The following is a 20664-nucleotide window of genomic DNA, read 5'->3' as shown; positions in this document are numbered from 1 at the left end:
GATGTCAGAAGTTTTTCTCTGATGTGACAATTTTTCGAAGATCAGCCTTGTTTTTCAATATAATGTCATAAAACTCTGAACAACTATGAGAGAAATTCACCCTCACCATCAAAATAGATTGCAATGTTGAAACAGAAATACGAGATTTTTCGTCTGTATAAACACTATTCATTGTCGGAAATACACGATGTGCTTCATAAGCATAACACCATAATGCCATTGCCTAAAATTTGATGATAAGAATACAAAAGAGGGGAGGAAAATAAATGACAATCTATCACTAATTCGAGATATTTTCGCTTTATTTGAGAACTGTCTAGAATACCTACTATGTTGGATGAGAAATTAGGTTTTCGTGGTAACTGCCAATTTAGGCAATACATTGCAAGCAAGTAAGTGTTGCAAAAAAAATATTTAATTCGGTCAATGTTTGAAGTTCATGTAGGGAAACAACCAGATGTAGTGAAATGTTTAATTATTTCAGTAAGTTATTTCAACCATAAGAAGAAATATTATTGTAGGTAATGAGATTCACTAGTATCGAGCTTGCCAATTGTGTACATGAATGTAAAATGACAGAAGTTGAAGATCTAAGAAATACAAATCATGTATCAATGTACAACACTTGACACTGCAAACAGAACAGAAAAAAATATCCTTCTGTAATGCAGCCAAGTCAGATGTCGATACTGTGAACCATTTGTATTGTATCCCTTTGACATGGAAAATGGTCATTCTCCTGTAACATGAATTTGTCTAAGTGTCGTTCTAGTTAATACACAATGCACATGGGAAAAAATTAGGCATCAAGGATGAAGCCAAGTTGTACCAGCGACATATTTGTATGTCACGAAAGAACAATTTCCTTACAAAGCCTTTATGGCTTAGTGGTAGAGTTCTTTCTTCCCATTCCAAAGCCCGAGTTTCGATTCTCTTTATGTATGTATAAATTTTAAAATACTTTTAATGCATTAGCATGCAGTGGTATTGGTTTAAATTTGAACTTCCAGCTCTGTAATTTTGCTTGCCTACAACATTATATATTAATATTATAGGAACATTATTTCAAAATATGATCAGATGAAAGCAAGTAAAAATAGCAAAAAGATAATTGAATTACTTTATATTATTCAAGACTCGAATTCGTGGCAGCAACACAACTGTCCATGAAGTTTACCACTTATACATAAGTGATGGATAACCTCATAGAATAACAAACAATGGTTAGGCCAACATCGAATTTCTTTGAAAGGAAATGGTTCAGAACAACTGTTTTTTTATCTTCCCATATTTTAGGTTTAAATGTTATTTATTGTATACTGGGTACATTTACCGAACTGAATTTATTTCTAGTATAAATTAAGAAGTTAGGCTACTAAATATTATTCCATGTATTTTGTATAGGCTATACTGATCTGCATGTTAACTATCCAATTATGAACTTAAAATCATTGAAATAATATGATGCCTATAAAAATATACAAATTCCTTTCAAGTAACTGGGATTCGAACTCTAGCATTATGACTTACAAGTCATATGTTTTACACTCGTATAAAATGGATCTATTGCCTACAATGTTTGAATGGAATGCATGCTTTTCTTTCGACCACAACTGCATGCCCTGTAGTTATAGTGGAGGGTTTAAGGAACCATTATGAATATTTTATTAATTTTTGGGAAAAAGGCTCTTTATTTCATATTAAATGTTTATTTTTTACTTAGATTCATTATGTGATGATGCAGATTTTTTTTTTTTTTTTTTTTTTTTTTTTTTTTTAGGAGATTGCAATTTCAGTTCTTTGTGTAAAATTATCCACTTTATCTACCATAACTTCCCAATGATGAAACCATAATAAAATTCATTAAAATCAGTCATAAGTGTTTAGACAATGTATAAAAATTTCTTTCAGATAAAATAGACATTATGATTATAAGCCATGGGTTTTACCACTTGTACAAAATAAAGTTATAGAATATCGTTCTTGACTGAAATACACATTTTACATCTGCTGTATTAAGAGTAAAATGACACTGAAATTAAAGAAACGCATGTGAGTGAACACAGCGTACATGATGATTCCCAAGCTATTCCGAGGTAGGACTTAGTCTCTGAACAGCAACCAGTTCCCGTGTCGAAGGCTGTACATACAGTGTTGCCCAGATGACAAACAGATGGCCTATGGTTATGTTTTACAGCGTGCTAAATATGGCAAGCATAAATTCTCAGTTATTTTCCAACAATAAAATTAATATCAGAGTAGTCACTTCTTTTTAAATCTGCTTGAGAATTTTTGATTGATTGATTGATTGATTGATTGATTGATTGATTGATTGATTGATTGATTGATCGATCAAGAAGTTCCAGCACTTAATTCTCTTGTGCTAAGGACTGTGGAGGACTGATTATCCAGAGTGCATCATTGACTGGGATTGGAGGAATGCTAATGAATTAATGAATATGAAATGAAATGGAAAGATGTTGTCAGAACGATGTTGATGGCTGTAGGTTGTGGAAATGGAAGAACCCTGAGAAAAACCCGAAATACAATCATGTGATTTTTCAGTAAAAGATCCTGGGCCTGACTGGGACTCGAACTCATACTGATAGGCTGATGGTAGAGACTACGCATAGATTTGCTGGTAATTATTTGCATGTTCACTCACTGTAGCAGTCAGATGGGACATTTCGAATCTGTACACAAAAACAGATAAACCACAGTTGACAATAGTAGGTGTCTTGAGCACCAAGAGGAGATGGTGTTACAAATGTAAACAGTCACAAATTGCACTTACACAGATTTTGTAGGCAATATATTTGTTAAGAACATGCCCAACAGGTTTGTTTTAGATTGTACAGAGTTTTTTTGATTGTGTTATTAATTTTAAGTAATACATTTTTACTCTGCTTATAGCTGTTTGCCGACATGCTGATTTTTCAGTTCTCTTATTTTCACAAAGTATTAAAAATTCATTATTAAATCATTACTTTTCGTATCAGTACGATATATTACATAATTGATGTTCACTCTAAATTAAATATTTGATGTTCATCCTATTCAGATGTCTAAAAATGAATTTCATAACTGTATGGCAATTTAAAATAACATAAATTCCTTGCAAACAAAATGACATCTGTTGGACACTGATATTGAATTGCTGTGACAGTGTTGTGTTGTTGCAGGTGATTTGTGTGTTGACTCTCGACCAGCAGTTCGCAAGTCTGCAGGTCAGACTCTTTTCTCTACAATCTCAGCACATGGAGGATTGCTTCACCAACCAACATGGCAAGCTGTTCTGTGGCAGGTTGTTAACGAAAATTTGTAATGTAGTAATTACCTAAAAAGTAAAGGAATATTATTATCCACTATTATGATAAAATTGCGCATATAGCTCCTAGCTAAACTCTTCTGTATTTAAATTATGGCTGACTATAAGTATTTCACGTACTATGTAAATTTAAAAAATCATCCCTACTTTGTGTAATATAATATAAAATAATATTCGTTCATTCACTCATTCATTCATTCATTCATTCATTCATTCATTCATTCATAGTTTTCTGCCTAAGTGCAAGTCTTTCACTGCTAACCCAGCATTCTCCAATCTTTCCTATTTTCCGCCTTCCTCTTAATCTCTGCATATGATCCATATATTTCATGTTGTCTATAATCCGGCATCTTCTTGTGCCCCAAACTTTTCTCCTGTCCATCTATCCTTCAGTAGGCAGTTACCCAGCCAGTTTCTTTTTCTCTTCCTGATCAGTCTGAGCATTATTATTCTTTCTTCACTCACATTTCCCAACACAGCTTCATTTCTTATTCTGTCTGTCCATTTCTTATGCTCCATTCTTCTCCATATCCACATTTCAAATGCTTTCACTCGTTTTTCTTCACTTCAACATAAAGTCCATGTTTCTGTCCCATAGAATTCCACACTCCACACAAAGTACTTCACTAGTCTCTTCCTTAATTCCTTTTGCAGAAGTCTGCAGAAGATGCTCCTTTTTCTATTAAAAGCTTCCTTTACCACTGCTATCCTGCTTTTGCTTCCTGGCAGCAGCTCATGTTACTTCTTATAGTACACCCCAAGTATATGAAGCTGTCCACTTGTTCTACTGCCTCATTTCGATTTCGCAGATTTACCCTCTTTATTTTTCTTCTGATAACCATGGTCTTCGTCTGGTTGGTACTGATCTTAAAAATACCTTATTTATTTATTTTATTTATTTATTTATTTATTTTTATTTACTTGCTTGTTATGTATTTATTTATTTTTCCAATGGCAGGATTTGACATTGTCGTCTTTTTCCTTCCAGCTTCCCAGTACAGTTACACTGCATCTCTCTTTTGTTGTTTTGTGGGGTTAAGTTTATTGCAAATTAGTAGGTATTCCTTGGTCATGACAATCTTTCCCTTTTCCATAGAGTTGCTGGATGTTTTCCCATTTCTTTCCATTTGCTACATTTTCATCATTTTTTAGTTGCTGGTTTCTGAAAGCTGCTTTTATTAAGTCTTGTGCTATTTACAAAGTATGGTTTGGCCAGTTGATCTGCCTAGATTGAAGATACAGTATATATTATAGTTTGCAGCATTCATCAGTTATGTGATCGCCGTCAACTGCAAATCTATGAGTAACACAGCTTTAATGAACATTTGTACTCTGAGAATGAGATTGTGTAGAGTAGTCTCAATGACTTCAATTTCCCCATCAATGGCTGTATTGTTACTTCAGAGAGTTATATATTGCCAGAATAATTTAGAATAGATTCCTGCTAGAGCACTGCAATTTGTTGTTATTTTGGACCCATCATTGAATATCCACAGCCATTTTGATTCTGGATAGATATCTTGAAGAGTTTTCAAGGTTAGTTCTTTTGCTTCCAAAAAGTTGGCCTCACTTTTCCTATCAATGTCTTTTATGTTTACACAGCTATTGTAGGTTTGATTGTAATGCATTGTGTTAAGTAGCTGTGGTACTGGTTTAACATTGTTTTGAAGGTTGTAATCTTCAACTAGAACATCTGTCTTCTGTATGAAAGTTGGTTGTGTTGTTAATGTTTGTTGGGTTTTGCTCTTTATATGAAATGATTTTAGCATACTGGATGTTTTCATTCACATATTACATGCTTCTTTGTTGATCTCATTTTGTATAGTACAGTTATCTGTAAACATTCTTATTGTTGCAGTGTTTGTAGTTTTTATTGCTCCTGTAATCATTCTGAGAATCTGATTTAAAAGTTACTCTAATTTATTTGTTGTGTTTTCTTTTGCTGTTACAAGGACCTTTGCGCCATATGTTATTATTGACTTCATGTAGATTTTTTGTATGTTTGGTTCAGTTTCTCTATTGGGTTTCCCAATTTTGTTCCTGCTAATCTTTCCAGTATATATGCTTTTCTGTGTATTTTTTCTTCAATTTTTTTGTGTGTGTACCCAGTTAAGTTTAGAATCAAAGTGGATTCCTAGATATTTTGTGCAGTTACTCTCACTTATCTGCTGATTGTTAATTTTTAAGTTGAAATCTTCATTTTTGTGACTGAAAGTGAAATACCGATAACACAGGCCTACAAAATTAAGTGTCATAAAAACTTTTCTAAAAATGTATGCTACATTTATGGTTTCTTGAATCCAAATTTCAGCTCAGATTTTCTCTATCATGTACCATTTTTCGCAACATACATTGGCGCTTTTAGCAATGTGAATGTAGCATTATTGAATTTAATATGAAAAAGTGATGAAGTGAAACATACCTTGTGGCAAATATTAAAGGTATATTTTACGAAACTATTAGTTTGTCATAATTACAACTCCACATTTAGTCAGTTGCTTTATACCGCCTTTTTCTCTTCATGGTGAAGTTGTATTTATTGGTTTTCCTTTTGTGTGAGGTTCTAGAGATATTCTTTGTAGCCAGTGTTTTTGTTCCCAACGACTGCTTCTTGCTCTGCTGTCCCTTTCACAGAGGAAATATGGAAACTTAGTATACCCAGCCTGCTGACCAAGAAGCATGCACAACTCTCAGATCTCCACAGATCATCCAGTTATGGTCTTTATATTTTATCTTAGTAAGTAGTTCAAGATTCTCATAAGTTTCTTTAATGTGTACCAAATGACTAACAGGTAACGAAGCATATTTGTTGCCATTGTGCAAAAGCATTCATCACTGCCTTCAGACTTCTTTTGGAAGAATCGATAAGTCTCCATTCATCCACTTCGTACTGAACATTAAACTATTGAATCAAACCAGGAATATCACTGCAGGATACTAAGGCACCCCCTTATGAAGAGTAGGACGTAAATTCCATTTCTTTACTCCTGTACCAATGAAGAAATGTTCTTGAGGCCAGCAAATTTATTTATTTTATTTATTTATTTATTTATTTATTTATTTATTTATTTATTTATTTATTTATTTATTTATTTATTTTATTTATTTATTTAACCTGGTAGAGATAAGGCCATCAGGCCTTCTCTTCCCCACTACCAGGGGATTACAACTGCAATATTAAGAATATTTATTTTATTCTGGAGCGTAAGAGCGCAGCTTTTTTCCGTGGATAATTCTAAATTTCTTCATTGATTAAAGTTCACGTTAACACTTTGTTTGTTAAAAACATAAAATTACTTAGTCACTCATTAAAAAGTGTTAAAATTTTAAAAAAGGTATATACCTTCGACAGACATCCTGTTTCGACGTGATGTTACGTCTTCATCAGTGTCTCCTGAACTACTGGTGATCTTGAATTCTGCGATGTGCACTTGTCGATTGTAGGGGTGGGGGTATGTTGCTCTTATGGTGGGGGCTGGTGTTTGTGTGTTATGACGTATCATGACGTCGAATAATGTGTGGGTATTGAACTATAATTGTGTGTTAAGCATATGTTGTGGGTATGTTTTTGTATGTTTATATATTTCGTATTGTTCTAAGATGTTTAACTGTGAACTTTTTGGTGTGATGTGTAAAATTTCCATATCTGTTTCTATATTATTGTAGTCATGATTATTGTTTATAATGTGGTCTGCATAATTTGATGTGATGTAGGGTTTGGTTATAGCTTTAATATGTTCATTATATCTTGTGTGAAAGGATCTTCCTGTCTGTCCTATGTAAAAATGTGGGCAACTATTGCATTTTAGTTTGTAAACTCCAGTTGAATTATATTTATTTGAATGTTTAATGTGATTATTTAGATATTTCTGTGTTGTGTTATTTGTTTTGTATGCTATATTGTATTTTAGTTTTCTGAATGAAGTCGCGATTTTGTGAGTATTGGTATTGTGATATGTTAATGTTATGTATTTATTCTCACGTGGTGTTTGTGTTGGTTTGTTCTGTGTTTGTTTTGCCTTTTTTTATTAGTATGTCTATTATGTTAGGGTTATATCCATTGTCTTGTGCTATATATTTTATTGTGTTTAATTCTTCAGTGTAGTTGTCATTGTTCATTGGTATATTAATTACTCTGTGTGTCATTGTACGGAAAGCTGCATGTTTATGTTGTATGGGATGATTTGATGAATTGTGTATGTGTGTTGTGGCTGTAGTGGGTTTCCTGTATATTTTGAATTCGTGTCTGTTGTTTGTTTTGGTTATGGTGATGTCTAAGAAGTTTATAGCTTGGTTATGTTCTGTTTCTATTGTATACTTTAATTTGGGATATATTTTGTTGAGTTGTTGATGTAGGTTTTCTATTTGTCTTTTGTTTCCATTATATAGGACTATTATGTCATCTACATATCGATGGCAGTACATTATTTTCTCTGCATGTTTGTTGTTGTTGGTATTTAGTATGTGTGTTTGTTCTATGTTGTGAATAAAAATTTCAGCTAATATACAGTACTTGATATAGGTGAACTCATTGGTAATCCTTCAGTTTGTGTATAATATTTATTATTATGTGTGAAATAATTTTGTTTTGTAATAATCTCTGTAATGTGTATAATTTCGTCAATGTGAGTCTGTGGTATGTTATTTTTGATAAGCATTTTTCGAAGTATTTCAAGTGTTTCTGTTACTGGTATGTTTGTATATAGGTTTTCGATGTCAAATGATGCTAATGTTGTATTGTGTGGAATGTGTTTGTGTTTTATTTTGTTAACTAGGTCTATGGTGTTGATTATTGTTGTTGGGTTTTCAAATTGTATACTATTTCTTATAATGTTGTCTATATATTTCGCTAGTTTGTATGCTGGTGCATCCTTGTAGTTAATAAGAGGCCTGATTGGTATATTTTGTTTGTGAATTTTTGGTAATGCATTTAATTTAGGTGCGTGAGGTTTCATTCGTTTCAATTGTTGTTTTTTGTTGTTAGGTATGATGTGAGTGTTTCGATTTATTGTATTTTTGACTATACTTTGATATTTTGTTGTTGGATCTGTTTTTATTTCTGTGATGTTATTTTCATGAAAAAATATGTTAATTTTGTCATTCATGTCTTGAGCATTCATTATTACAGTGCAGTTATCCTTATCTGCTTTTAAAAATGTTAAATTGTGTGCTTGTTGTTTCTCTCTTAATGTCTTTATTGTTTTAATTTCTTATTAAATCATTGTGTTCAAACTGGTGAACTCTTCAGGGCTTTCACTCTCTACATCGCACAGCCTTCTAGATTATGTTTGTGATCCTCATCAACTGGTTAGTCCAAAATTTTACATTAGAGCACTGGGTTTAATGCAGCAAAATCACTAGTATATTAATAGTGTAAAACATAAAATATAGTTTTGTGTAGAAATGGTGCGTGATATGCCATTTTTTATGTCACTTCTGGCTTCAGCACACAAAAATATCTAAAGGAGAGCTACAATTTTTTACGAAGTTTTTTCATTGCAGGCCTGTGTAATTTTTCGTGGAAACATTCATTTTCATATTATTTTCAACGGACCAGGTTTTTATTATTTCTGCAGCTTTATTGATTCTGGATTCGAGTATGGTAATGTTTTTACATGTTGTCCATATTACAAGGTCATCAGCAAGCACAGCACACTCTAATTTTCAAGAACTTTTCATTTGCGTGGAAAGTAATTATTGTCAACATTGAAAAGCATTGTACTTGACACAGCTCCTTGCGGTAGACCAACTTCACTTTGTTTGTATGATGTTTGTTGATTGTTATATTTTGTTGAAATCCATCATTATTAAATGAACATTTTGCACAATCTTAACATATTATTTTTAACCCCTAAGTCTTGTAATTTCCATATGAGCTTTTCTCGCCATACTGTATCATATGCATTTTCAGAATCTATGAATAGTGCTAAGACTCTTTATTGTTGAAGGGTTCTTTTATGCTCTGAGAAAGTTCTAATAACTGCTAAGTGGCTGATAGTATTGGTCTGAATCTTGCTTGTTCCACAGTTAGGAGTTCTTGTGTGTCTAGATCTCAATTCATTATCATTTTTCCATGACCTTTGCTGATACAGATGTGAAGGAGATTGGTCTATAGCTTTTGACTTGTGGAGGTTCATTTGATTTAAGTATTGGACTGCAGGGATGTTATACTTTCCCGTCCAGATCCTATTATATAGATTAAGAATTTTTCTCTTTGCTAGAGGTCCGAAGTTCTTTATAAACTCAGGGAATATTTTATCTGGGCCAGCCTTTCTTTCTTTCTTTCTTTCTTTCTTTCTTTCTTTCTTTCTTTCTTTCTTTCTTTCTTTCTTTCTTTCATTCATTCATTCATTCATTCATTCATTCATTTTATTCCATAGATCTTACATGAGCAATGAAGCTTTAAGATGTGGAACAAGTCAAAATTTTACAATATTACAATTACAGTTTTTACAAATTTTTACAGTTTTACAATTTAGTAATTTTCTACAATTTTTACAATTTTGTGCAATTTTTTTACAATATTTTGGCGAGATGTAGTGAGATGAGGTGAGGTCCGAGGATTCGCCAAAATATTACACGGCATTTGCCTTTTGGTTGGGGAAACCTCGGAAAAACCCAACCAGGTAATCAAATCAAAGGGGTTGATACCGAGGACTCGCCATAGACCATCCGGCTTCAGTCCCACGGCTGTGGAAAACCTCGGAAGAAACCAAAGACCAAAGGGGGATCCAACCCAAACCCGAACACAGCTCCGGATTAGCAGCCCAGCGAGTCTGCCAACTGAGCTACATCGATGGCTCTACTAAAATATACAATACATAGCCAATCAGATTATTAAATTTACAAATGCAAACGATCATTCATAAGTTGAGCTATATGTATAATATAAAACAAGTAAGTTAATTAAATTTAAGGCATAAACAATTCAACCAGTTGTGATACACAGAAATTGATAATACATATCATGCAAACTACTTCAAATTACAAACACAATTTATCAACAGAGCTATACAGATTACTATTCAATTTAAAGCATATACAGTTCATTGGCTAAAACTATACAAATATATACAATACAAAGTGAGCAGAATAATTTAATTTACAAGCATACTTTCATTAAGCTATACAAATTTGTGCAATTAATATCAAGTAGATTAATTCAATTTATAATCATAAACAATTCATCAGTTGAGCTATACAGACTACTATACAATTTACAGCATATACAATTCATCAATTGAGCTATACAGACTACCATTCAATTTACAGTAGGCCTATATACAATTCATCATATAGTATACTATTCAATTTACAGCACATACACTTCATCAGTTATGCTAAACAAAAATATACAATGCATAGTAAACAGATGAAGTCAATATAAAAACATATTTAGTTGAGCTATATAAAAATTGTACATATCATTTAAGTAGAATAATTCAATTCACAAGCATAAAAAATTCATCAGTTTTGTAGAAGGTATGAGTATGTAGAAATTTGGTTAATTCTTTTCTAAACCTTTTCTTGTGGTTCTTCAAATCTTTAAGATAATTAGGCAGTGCATTGAAGACTGTTATACATGAATAGTGAACTCCTTTTTTAAAACAGCTTAGACTAACAGAGGGTAGATGAAGGTCTGATTTATGTCTTGTATTAAAATGATGAATGTCTTGATTAGTACTGAATTTATCTTGGTTCTTAATATACAGCATCATTAGGGAAAGAATGTATTCTTTCTTTCTTTCTTTCGTTCTTTCTCTCTTTTTTTTTTTAGGGCTTCTTCTAATTATTATGTTTTTAAGTTTGCTTTGAATTTGTTGTCCATATGTTATATAGTCTTTAGAGTTTATCTGTTATGGATTGCTTTTGTTATTTTCTTCTTCTCTTGCACACTATATTACTAAAATTCAAACTCCATAGCCAGTGTTCCAACAATCAAGCGGAACAAATCGCGATATTAAAAATACTGGAAAAAATAGAATAAATTCAGAACGAAGACAATATTATATATACGGATAGTAAAATTACTTCAGATTTATTGGAAAACAACTGCAAAAGAAATCGATTAATAGAACTTATTAAAACAAAAATAATTAATTTGGCACGTTCGAATTGGAAATTACACTTCGGCTGGATTAAAGGACATTCAGGAATAGGGGGGAATGAAATAGCAGATAGACTTGCAAAGCAAGCAGCAGAAGACCGGGAAATTGTTTACGACAGAGTACCGAAAGAGGTTATTATAACACTGGAAAAAGAAAAAGGAATCGAAATGTGGCAGCAACAATGGACAGACTCAAGGAATGGAGCAAGAAGTAATGCTTACTTCCCATCAGTGAAGAATAGACTACGACAGAAAATTCTCTTCTTCCCAGAATTCATAGCAATAGTAACTAGGCATGGAAAGCTGAGGGCATACCTTCACAGATTTAGACTTTCAAACAACCCGATATGTCCATGTGGAGAAGAAGAACAAACTGCAGATCACGTTGTATTCCAATGCAAAAAAATTATATAAAGAAAGAAAGGAAATGATTAAAAGAATAAGAAACATTGACAGAGATTGGCCTACGACCCATGACAAACTAGTTAGCAAGTACCTCCGTTTCATCAGCTCGATAAATTTCAATGATCTACAATAATACGCCATTTAATCATGTCAGATTGCAATTAAAATATTATATTATACTATATCATAGTATGTATGAAGATTATAGCTAAACACGTGTATATTATAATATGTTTATAATATGTTAGGTACTGTAAACTGATGAATTGAAATTACAAAGCATGTAGTATTACTATGTAATGGGGCATGCAGTTAATAAAAAAAAAAAACACACACACACACAGGGTGTCCAGAAAGTTCGTTTACAACTTTTCAGGGATGATAGAGGAGGTAAAAGCAAACATCTTTTTTGTGTGACAAAAACCTCTCAAACTTTTCATTTCAGTGCAACGAGGTAATGAGTGGTGTGAAGAGATAGTGTTGAGACTCTGTTATATGAAAAAAGGTTGTTCTGAGATGTGGTTCAAACTGCCTTCTGTTTAATCGAATGCACAGTTAATTTCTACGCGCTATGAACTCTCTCATAAGCTACACTAAAAAATGTCAGGAGTTCGTCCTATAATTGCTGCAGCTTCAACAGTGTCAGCAACCAGCTCTTCTTCTGTATTTATCGGGATATTGTAAACCAGACATTTCTTATCCCCCTGCACAAAGAAATCCATGAGGGTTAGATCGGGCAATCGAGGTGTGTGTAATACCGTTAGCAGAATGCAAACATATTTTTCTTAGCAATTTACTCACTGCGTTTGTAATACAGTTCACCTACAATGTGTTGCAGGCAAAAGAGTCAAAGTAGAAGTCACTGCTAAGTGCTCTGATGGAAGCCAAGCAACCTTCCATTTTAGGACACTTATTGGCAAAATGGTGCATCTGCCAGATTTTTGTCACATAAAACAGATGTTTGTTTTTACCTTCTCTATCATCCCTGAAATGTTGTGAACGGACTTTTTTGATATTTTATATATATATATATATATATATATATATATATATATATATATATAAAATTATAATTTTTATGCAAGAAATAAATGTTGTATATACTATATACTCGATTCCTATTTCAAATTTCAGGTTCTTTTCCCATTACTGGACAGAGTTCGGAGTCTTTCGAGCTCTGCAAGCAGTGAGAAAGTGGACACAGGAGGAAATATTCTCATCCATCACTCCAGAAACACAGCGCAAAAGCAGTGGGCAGAGACACAGGTCAGTAACATATTGGGCTTGTTAGAGTGGAAATTCAGGTATTTTTATTTTTTGTGGTGTGCACTCACCAATCATATGGAAAAGAAAAATAATTTGATGATAATATTTATGTATTAAATTTTAATTTCTTCAGTTTATTGAAATCTTTCTATAATGAATAAATGTTTTATGTTTACAAACAAAGTCATTTTCTCTCTTTCAACCGAATGTGAACTACAAACTTTTCCATAAAAAATATATGGCTTTTGATTCTTAGACTTCCCATGACAACACTCATTCCTGTATCTGTGTGATCACACTTAGCATTCCGTCCTAGGTCCTACAGCATCATAGGTGAGTTTCCATGACAATGCAGCTAGAGAAAGGAAAGCCCAAAGAGTACAGTTATGCAGACATTTCACTATAATTTCACTTTATTTATGCCTCTTGCAGGTGTTGACGCTATCTGGAGTAGCACGAGTATTCAATACAAAGAGACAATTACTTCAAACTCTTGGTGACTTTCCACGAGCCTGGAGCCTCTTACTGGAATTCATAGAAAATTCAGCTTTAAGTAAGAACAATGAGGTAATATCAGTCTCAACAATATTTGTATTATTAGAAACAATTGGATATCGTTTACAATTTAATTTAGCAATGTCTGTAACAGTTGTTCTGTATGGGTGTGAAACTTGGACTCCCACTTTGAGAGAGGAACAGAGATTAAGGGTATTTGAGAATAAGATTCTTAGGAAAATATTTGGGGCTAAGAGGAATGAAGTTACAGGAGAATGGAGAAAGTTACACAATGCAGAACTGCACGCATTGTATTCTCCACCTGACATAATTAGGAACATTAAATCCAGACATTTGAGATGGGCAGGGCATGTAGCACATATGGGCAAATTCAGAAATGCATATAGTGTGTTAGTTGGGAGACCGGAGGGAAATAGACCTTTGGGGAGGCCGAGACATAGATGGGAGGATAATATTAAAATGGATTTGAGGGAGGTGGGATATGATGATAGAAAGTGGATTAATCTTGCACAGGATAGGGACCGATGGCGGGCTTATGTGAGGGCGGCAATGAACCTTCGGGTTCCTTAAAAGCCAATTGTAATTAAATATTGCTTAAAACCACACATTAAAATGTGATCATAATTTTGCACATGAAAGTTGTTAGATATCTGATTTCTCCTTGTCAGAGGAATCAGGGTTCAATTCTTAGCAAATCCTGTGACTAGCTGTGGAGCAAGCAAATGAAGTACTTCAGTTTGCCATGCAATTCTTGTTTGACTAGCTGTGGAGCAAGCAAATGAAATACTTCAGTTTGCCATGCAATTCTTGTTTGACTAGCTGTGGAGTAAGCAAATGAAATACTTCAGTTTGCCATGCAATTCTTGTTTGACTAGCTGTGGAGCAAGCAAATGAATTACTTCAGTTTGCCATGCAATTCTTGTTTGAATAGCTGTGGAGCAAGCAAATGAAATACTTCAGTTTGCCATGCAATTCTTGTTTGACTAGCTGTGGAGCAAGCAAATGAAATACTTCAGTTTGCCATGCAATTCTTGTTTGACTAGCTGTGGAGCAAGCAAATGAAATACTTCAGTTTGCCATGCAATTCTTGTTTGACTAGCTGTGGAGTAAGCAAATGAAATACTTCAGTTTGCCATGCAATTCTTGTTTGACTAGCTGTGGAGTAAGCAAATGAAATACTTCAGTTTGCCATGCAATTCTTGTTTGACTAGCTGTGGAGCAAGCAAATGAAGTACTTCAGTTTGCCATGCAATTCTTGTTTGACTAGCTGTGGAGCAAGCAAATGAAATACTTCAGTTTGCCATGCAATTCTTGTTTGACTAGCTGTGGAGCAAGCAAATGAAGTACTTCAGTTTGCCATGCAATTCTTGTTTGACTAGCTGTGGAGCAAGCAAATGAAATACTTCAGTTTGCCATGCAATTCTTGTTTGACTAGCTGTGGAGCAAGCAAATGAAATACTTCAGTTTGCCATGCAATTCTTGTTTGACTAGCTGTGGAGCAAGCAAATGAAATACTTCAGTTTGCCATGCAATTCTTGTTTGACTAGCTGTGGAGCAAGCAAATGAAATACTTCAGTTTGCCATGCAATTCTTGTTTGACTAGCTGTGGAGCAAGCAAATGAAATACTTCAGTTTGCCATGCAATTCTTGTTTGACTAGCTGTGGAGCAAGCAAATGAAATACTTCAGTTTGCCATGCAATTCTTGTTTGACTAGCTGTGGAGCAAGCAAATGAAATACTTCAGTTTGCCATGCAATTCTTGTTTGACTAGCTGTGGAGCAAGCAAATGAAATACTTCAGTTTGCCATGCAATTCTTGTTTGACTAGCTGTGGAGCAAGCAAATGAAATACTTCAGTTTGCCATGCAATTCTTGTTTGACTAGCTGTGGAGCAAGCAAATGAAATACTTCAGTTTGCCATGCAATTCTTGTTTGACTAGCTGTGGAGCAAGCAAATGAAGTACTTCAGTTTGCCATGCAATTCTTGTTTGACTAGCTGTGGAGCAAGCAAATGAAGTACTTCAGTTTGCCATGCAATTCTTGTTTGACTAGCTGTGGAGCAAGCAAATGAAATACTTCTGTTTGCCATTGCCATGCAATTCTTGTTTTACTATACTTACCATTGTTGAATGAAGACCTACTGACATATTAATAGTGAATAAGTAATCATAATTAATTAATTAATTAATTAATTCATTCATTCATTCATTCATTCATTCATTCATTCATTCATTCATTCATTCATTCATTCATTCATTCATTCATTCATTCATTCAGTCAGTCAGTGTTCTGCCCAAGGGCAGGTCTTTCACTGCAAACCCAGCTTTCTCCAATATTTCCTATTTTCTACCTTCCTCTCTGTCTCCTCATATGATCCATATATCTTAATGTCATCTATCATCTGATTTCGTCTTCTGTCTCCCGGTCACCATTGCTTCCAGTGCATCCTTCAGTAGGCAGTTTCTTCTCAGCCAGTGACCCAACCAAGTAATCCTGTATTAACCTTAATTTTACAGACATCAAACAGACCAATGGTGTAACACTAGTAATACCATATTACTATGGAACTTAGGGGTATTGATGAGGTACTGTCACTGAAATATGTGCAATAAAGTGAAAATATTTTCTTATTATTTTCATGTGTTATAAAATTGTAGCAATTATTCATGAATAATAGGTTGACCTGCTGAATAACTATTTATGCACTGTTGTCTTTGTGTCTTGTGTTGTATTTATTTAATAAAATCCATCTTCTGTAGTAACTGGTATTGTTACTAACTTAGCAGAGCCTAATTCTATTTGTAAGTCGTTAAATTCAGTTTGTAAACTGAGTTTTAAACCTCACACTAATTGTATGTATAAAAACTGAGAACTAAATATTAGTATTTTGTTACAATAATATTTTGCTTTTCAAAAATAAAATAATAATTCCACAGGCATTGCAAATGTAGGTTGTAGTTGTGCTACTTGGAATGTCAGAAGACAAATGAAGAAAATCTTAAGTATTTGCCATTAGACACCAACCAACAAACCTTGTGCTAACATTATATTGATGTAACTTTTATGCAAGGAAATAAATTTTAATTGTGTGTGAAAAATGTTGTAATACTTAAATATCCCCATCTTGTTCTTTATATTAGTATCATTACAAAGTAATATGATAAGAAAGTAATAAATTTGATAATTAATGTTGTAGGTAAGTTTAGCAGCACTGAAGGCATTCCAAGAAATATTATACTTGAACAAAGAAAGTGAAGGTACAACAGCATCAGCTGGTATTATATCAGCTAGCGAAGAAACAGGAGTGTGGGGTGTGGCATGGAGGGTGTGGCTAAGCATTGGTGCTGAGAGCACCACACCACCTGATGAAGCTGTTGATGTCAGAGATGAGCTCTACATTCCTTCTCAACCTTTTCTTACTGCACTCATACAAATATTTCCTGCTGTCTTTCAACATATAAGAGCAAGGTATGTTCTACAAATATATAAGCTTACAAGCTAACATTCTGATAGCAAACATTTTCATGGGGGCAGATAAAAATGTTAATTATTTTTCTTCCACCATGTTAACACTAGGACGACCAGAGGCAGTCAATTAACCATTTTTGATATTTAACGTCTCATAATGTTTACACATTCGAGAATTTGCGACTATTAATATTTTAGTTATGATTATATTTTACGCGTATTTTAATTGTTTTACATTTTTCAGTTTCTTGAGGCAGCTTGTACTTACGTACTGTTACCAATAGTGGTCAAATGACCGTTATTTGACATCGTCGTTTTTCGCTATTCTTGCAATTCATTATGCAGCATTATTAGACCAACAAACTCCTAAACCAGTTTCAACATGTTCGCTATTGCGCATTGCGACATGTCAAGTCAGGTCGGTATCATTCTTCCATCACCAGTTGTCAGTAAAGGATGCACTGAAACATGTCTCGCTGACTTAGTGATTTTGAAATTGTGACTTGTTGTTTTGACGACATTTCGCCTTCACAGTCCGAGAATGAACAGCCAGAGTCTAAATCAGAATTGAGTCAATAATTAATGAAGATGAATTCATATTACGTCACTCAACTGGCAGCAGTAGTGAAGACAGTGCCAGTGAGCAGGGTAAGCTGCAGGAAGACATTCATAAAAACCAGCAAAGGCTCACGTGAACAGAAAACTGCAGTCGTAAGTATTTCATTTTATTAATTGAATATACAAATATTGAATATACAAGTAAAATCTTCTCATTTTTTTTAAGATCGCAGAGCCACTGGGAGAAACCACAGGAAGAGAGGTTGTGCTGGAAATCGCTGCCTTCCTGATACCCGCATCCTAGCTGCTACTATCAGCGATGGAATTTCTACTGAAATTGGACGCTGTAGTGCGGGTGTTCAAACTTCTTGCCTCATGAATGTCCCCATCGCTGTAGGCAGGCCTGATATAGGAAGTACACGGACGCATATTGCAGGTAGGCGCGGTATTCAGAACATCGGGTCCTACTGAGGGGCACTGATAAGGAATCTCCTGCAAGCGCTTGGCGTCTTTTCGTCAATGAGCCTATGTTGCGCCTAATAAAACATTGCACTGAGACAGGCTCGCAATGTTCTTGGCAATGACTCATGGAATTTTGAGCTGAAAGAACTTGATGCATTCTTTGCAGTCTTGTACTGCCGAGGATTATATGACGTCATAGCTCTAAAATCTATTGACCTCTGGAGTCCAGAGTGGGGTCCTTCATTTTTTAGAGAGACTATGTCAAAAAATAGGTTTCTAGAACCTTTCCTCGATTTATTATGTTTGATTTGAGGACAACGAGAACTCACCGAAAGCAAAATGACAAGTTTTGTTTGGCCTCTGAAATAAGGAATAGGTTTATTGACAACTGTATTGCCTGTTACAGACCTTCAGAATACATAATAATAATAATAATAATAATAATAATAATAATAATAATAATAATAATAATAATAATGATTTATTTAACCTGGCAGAGTTAAGGCCATACGGCCTTCTCTAACACTCAACCAGGAGTAAAGACTGCGTTACAAAAACACTACAAATTTACAAATTACACTACAATTTTACACACAAAACTGAATAAGATAATAATAATAATAATAATAATAATAATAATAATAATAATAATAATAAAAAAATATAAACAACAAATAAGAAGAAATCAGACATAATATATAACATACAGAAAGAAAGAAAAAAGCATAATAATATGTGAACATAACTATAGATGAACAATTGTTCCCTTCCAAGTGAAGGTGTCCATTTACACAGTATATGAGCAACAAACCAGATAAATTTGGTATCAAATTCTGGCTTGTTACTGATGCGGAGGTTAGGTATGTCCTCAGTGGTATCCCCTATCTAGGGAAAGATGAGACGAGACCAGCTGACAGAATGCTCAGTGAGGATGTAGTCTTGTGCCTTCTTGAGCCTTTCCTCGATAAAGGGAGAAATGTCATAATGGACAATTTTTTCACTTCATTGAGCCTAGCCTTGGAATTGAAGAAAAGAGCTACTAGTATTGGAGGCACACTGAACAGGGCTAGGAAAGAAGTGCCACCTTCTGTAAGAAATTCCCAAGAACCTCCGTATAGTACTGTTCTGTATAAAGCAGGAGACGCCACTCTCATTTCGTACCAAGCTAAAAAAGCAAAAAAATTATTAATTCTCAGTACACTGCACACTGATGTTTCGATTAATGAAACACAGAATTAAGAAACTCCTGAGACCATTACATTTTACAATAAGACAAAATTTGGTGTTGGTGTTGTTGATCAGATGTTCAGAAAATACAGTGTGTGAGCAATGAGCCAGAGATGGTCTGTTCATGTATTTTATAATGTACTTGATTTAGCAGCGATACGTGCTCATACACTGGACCAAATAATTATTTCCGACTCTAAGATGTCTCAAAGTTCATACATCAAGAGCATTGCTAAAGAATGGTAAGTCCCTACAGAAATAAGAGGATGCAACAACCCACACCGATCTTGCAGAGAGAAATTGGTCCCAACCCTCTGCCTGGTGGTAGCTGCCAGCAGTGTCAGGTAAGGTTTTGCAACGGAAATAAAACAAAACTAGTGTGTTGAAAATGTAAGAAGTTTGTATGTGGATCATGTTTGAGTAAAATAAAAGTATGCATCAAATGTGAAGAAATTTAAAAATGAAAGATTGATGCACGGCCAAAGGGACTTAAGTCAAACAACATAATTTTTCAGGGGATCCAAAACAAACTTCAAAATTTATCCGAAATCTAAATGTTTTTTTTTATATAAAAATTTACAAATACAGTATATAATTACATCTTGCTTTCTGCCCAGATATAAACCCGTAATATCAAACGAAAGCTGGAGTTTTTTTAGTAAATAGTTTGTCAGAAACTGAAAATTGTAAAAAAAATAATAATAATAAATAACTTAAGCCCCTATGACCGTGGCATGAATCAAAGATTATAATTTTCTACATTATATTAATGTTTTCTGTGATTCTAAAAAAGATCAATTGCGAATGTGTAAAACTTTATCCTGTGTGTAAAGATTTTATTATTGACTTTTGTTAAGAAGAATAAATATTTTGATGTCATATATTTTAATATATTCCATCTTCATAAAAGTAGTTTCAAGAAGTTACTAATCAGAAGTAGACTCAAAATAAATCCCTGGAATCTGAAACCAAAGAAAATATTTTAGCTTTAAAGTACTAGTGGTCAATTGACCGCTTCTAGTATTTATAGGTAGAGTAACTCTTACGGTAGTTCTAGTGTTAATAATGTCAGAACAAGTGCTTACACAAATTTTGGCCACTCAAACACAATTACTAGGGCAGTAAAAAAATAAGTTTCCCTGGGGCCATTTACAGAAAGAAAGCGCAATTTATTGGAAAGATTTATTGGGACAGATACAGCAATTGTTGAGCTATTTTTCAACATATTCTCCACCGGAATTGAGACATTTTTCATACTGTGGGAACAAATTTTATATTCCTCTGTCATAGAAGTCTGCCGCCTGGGTTTGAAACCAGTGTGTGACAGC

General features: G+C 33.9%; 1 protein-coding gene across 17 annotated transcripts in view; it reads left to right on the top strand.

Moving 5' to 3' along the window:
* The window catches only part of mon2 (Mon2 homolog, regulator of endosome-to-Golgi trafficking), a 272572-nt gene that overhangs the window by 135584 nt on the left and 116324 nt on the right, over nucleotides 1-20664 (top strand). For all 17 annotated transcript variants that reach the window (XR_011334650.1, XR_011334648.1, XR_011334647.1 and 14 more), the window contains 4 exons: nucleotides 3183-3304; nucleotides 12975-13106; nucleotides 13539-13673; nucleotides 16818-17089. Coding sequence is in view for 9 of the 17 variants with exons in the window: in XM_069838580.1 (XP_069694681.1) it covers nucleotides 3183-3304; nucleotides 12975-13106; nucleotides 13539-13673; nucleotides 16818-17089 (661 nt within the window). In the remaining 8 variants the exon portion in view is untranslated. The remainder of the gene's footprint in view (nucleotides 1-3182; nucleotides 3305-12974; nucleotides 13107-13538; nucleotides 13674-16817; nucleotides 17090-20664) is intronic.

The sequence above is a fragment of the Periplaneta americana genome, chromosome 10 (genome assembly GCF_040183065.1).
Source record: "Periplaneta americana isolate PAMFEO1 chromosome 10, P.americana_PAMFEO1_priV1, whole genome shotgun sequence".
NCBI classification, from domain to species: domain Eukaryota; kingdom Metazoa; phylum Arthropoda; class Insecta; order Blattodea; family Blattidae; genus Periplaneta; species Periplaneta americana.
The sequence above is the reverse complement of the archived record's forward strand: the minus strand, read 5'-3'. Positions and strand labels throughout refer to the sequence as shown.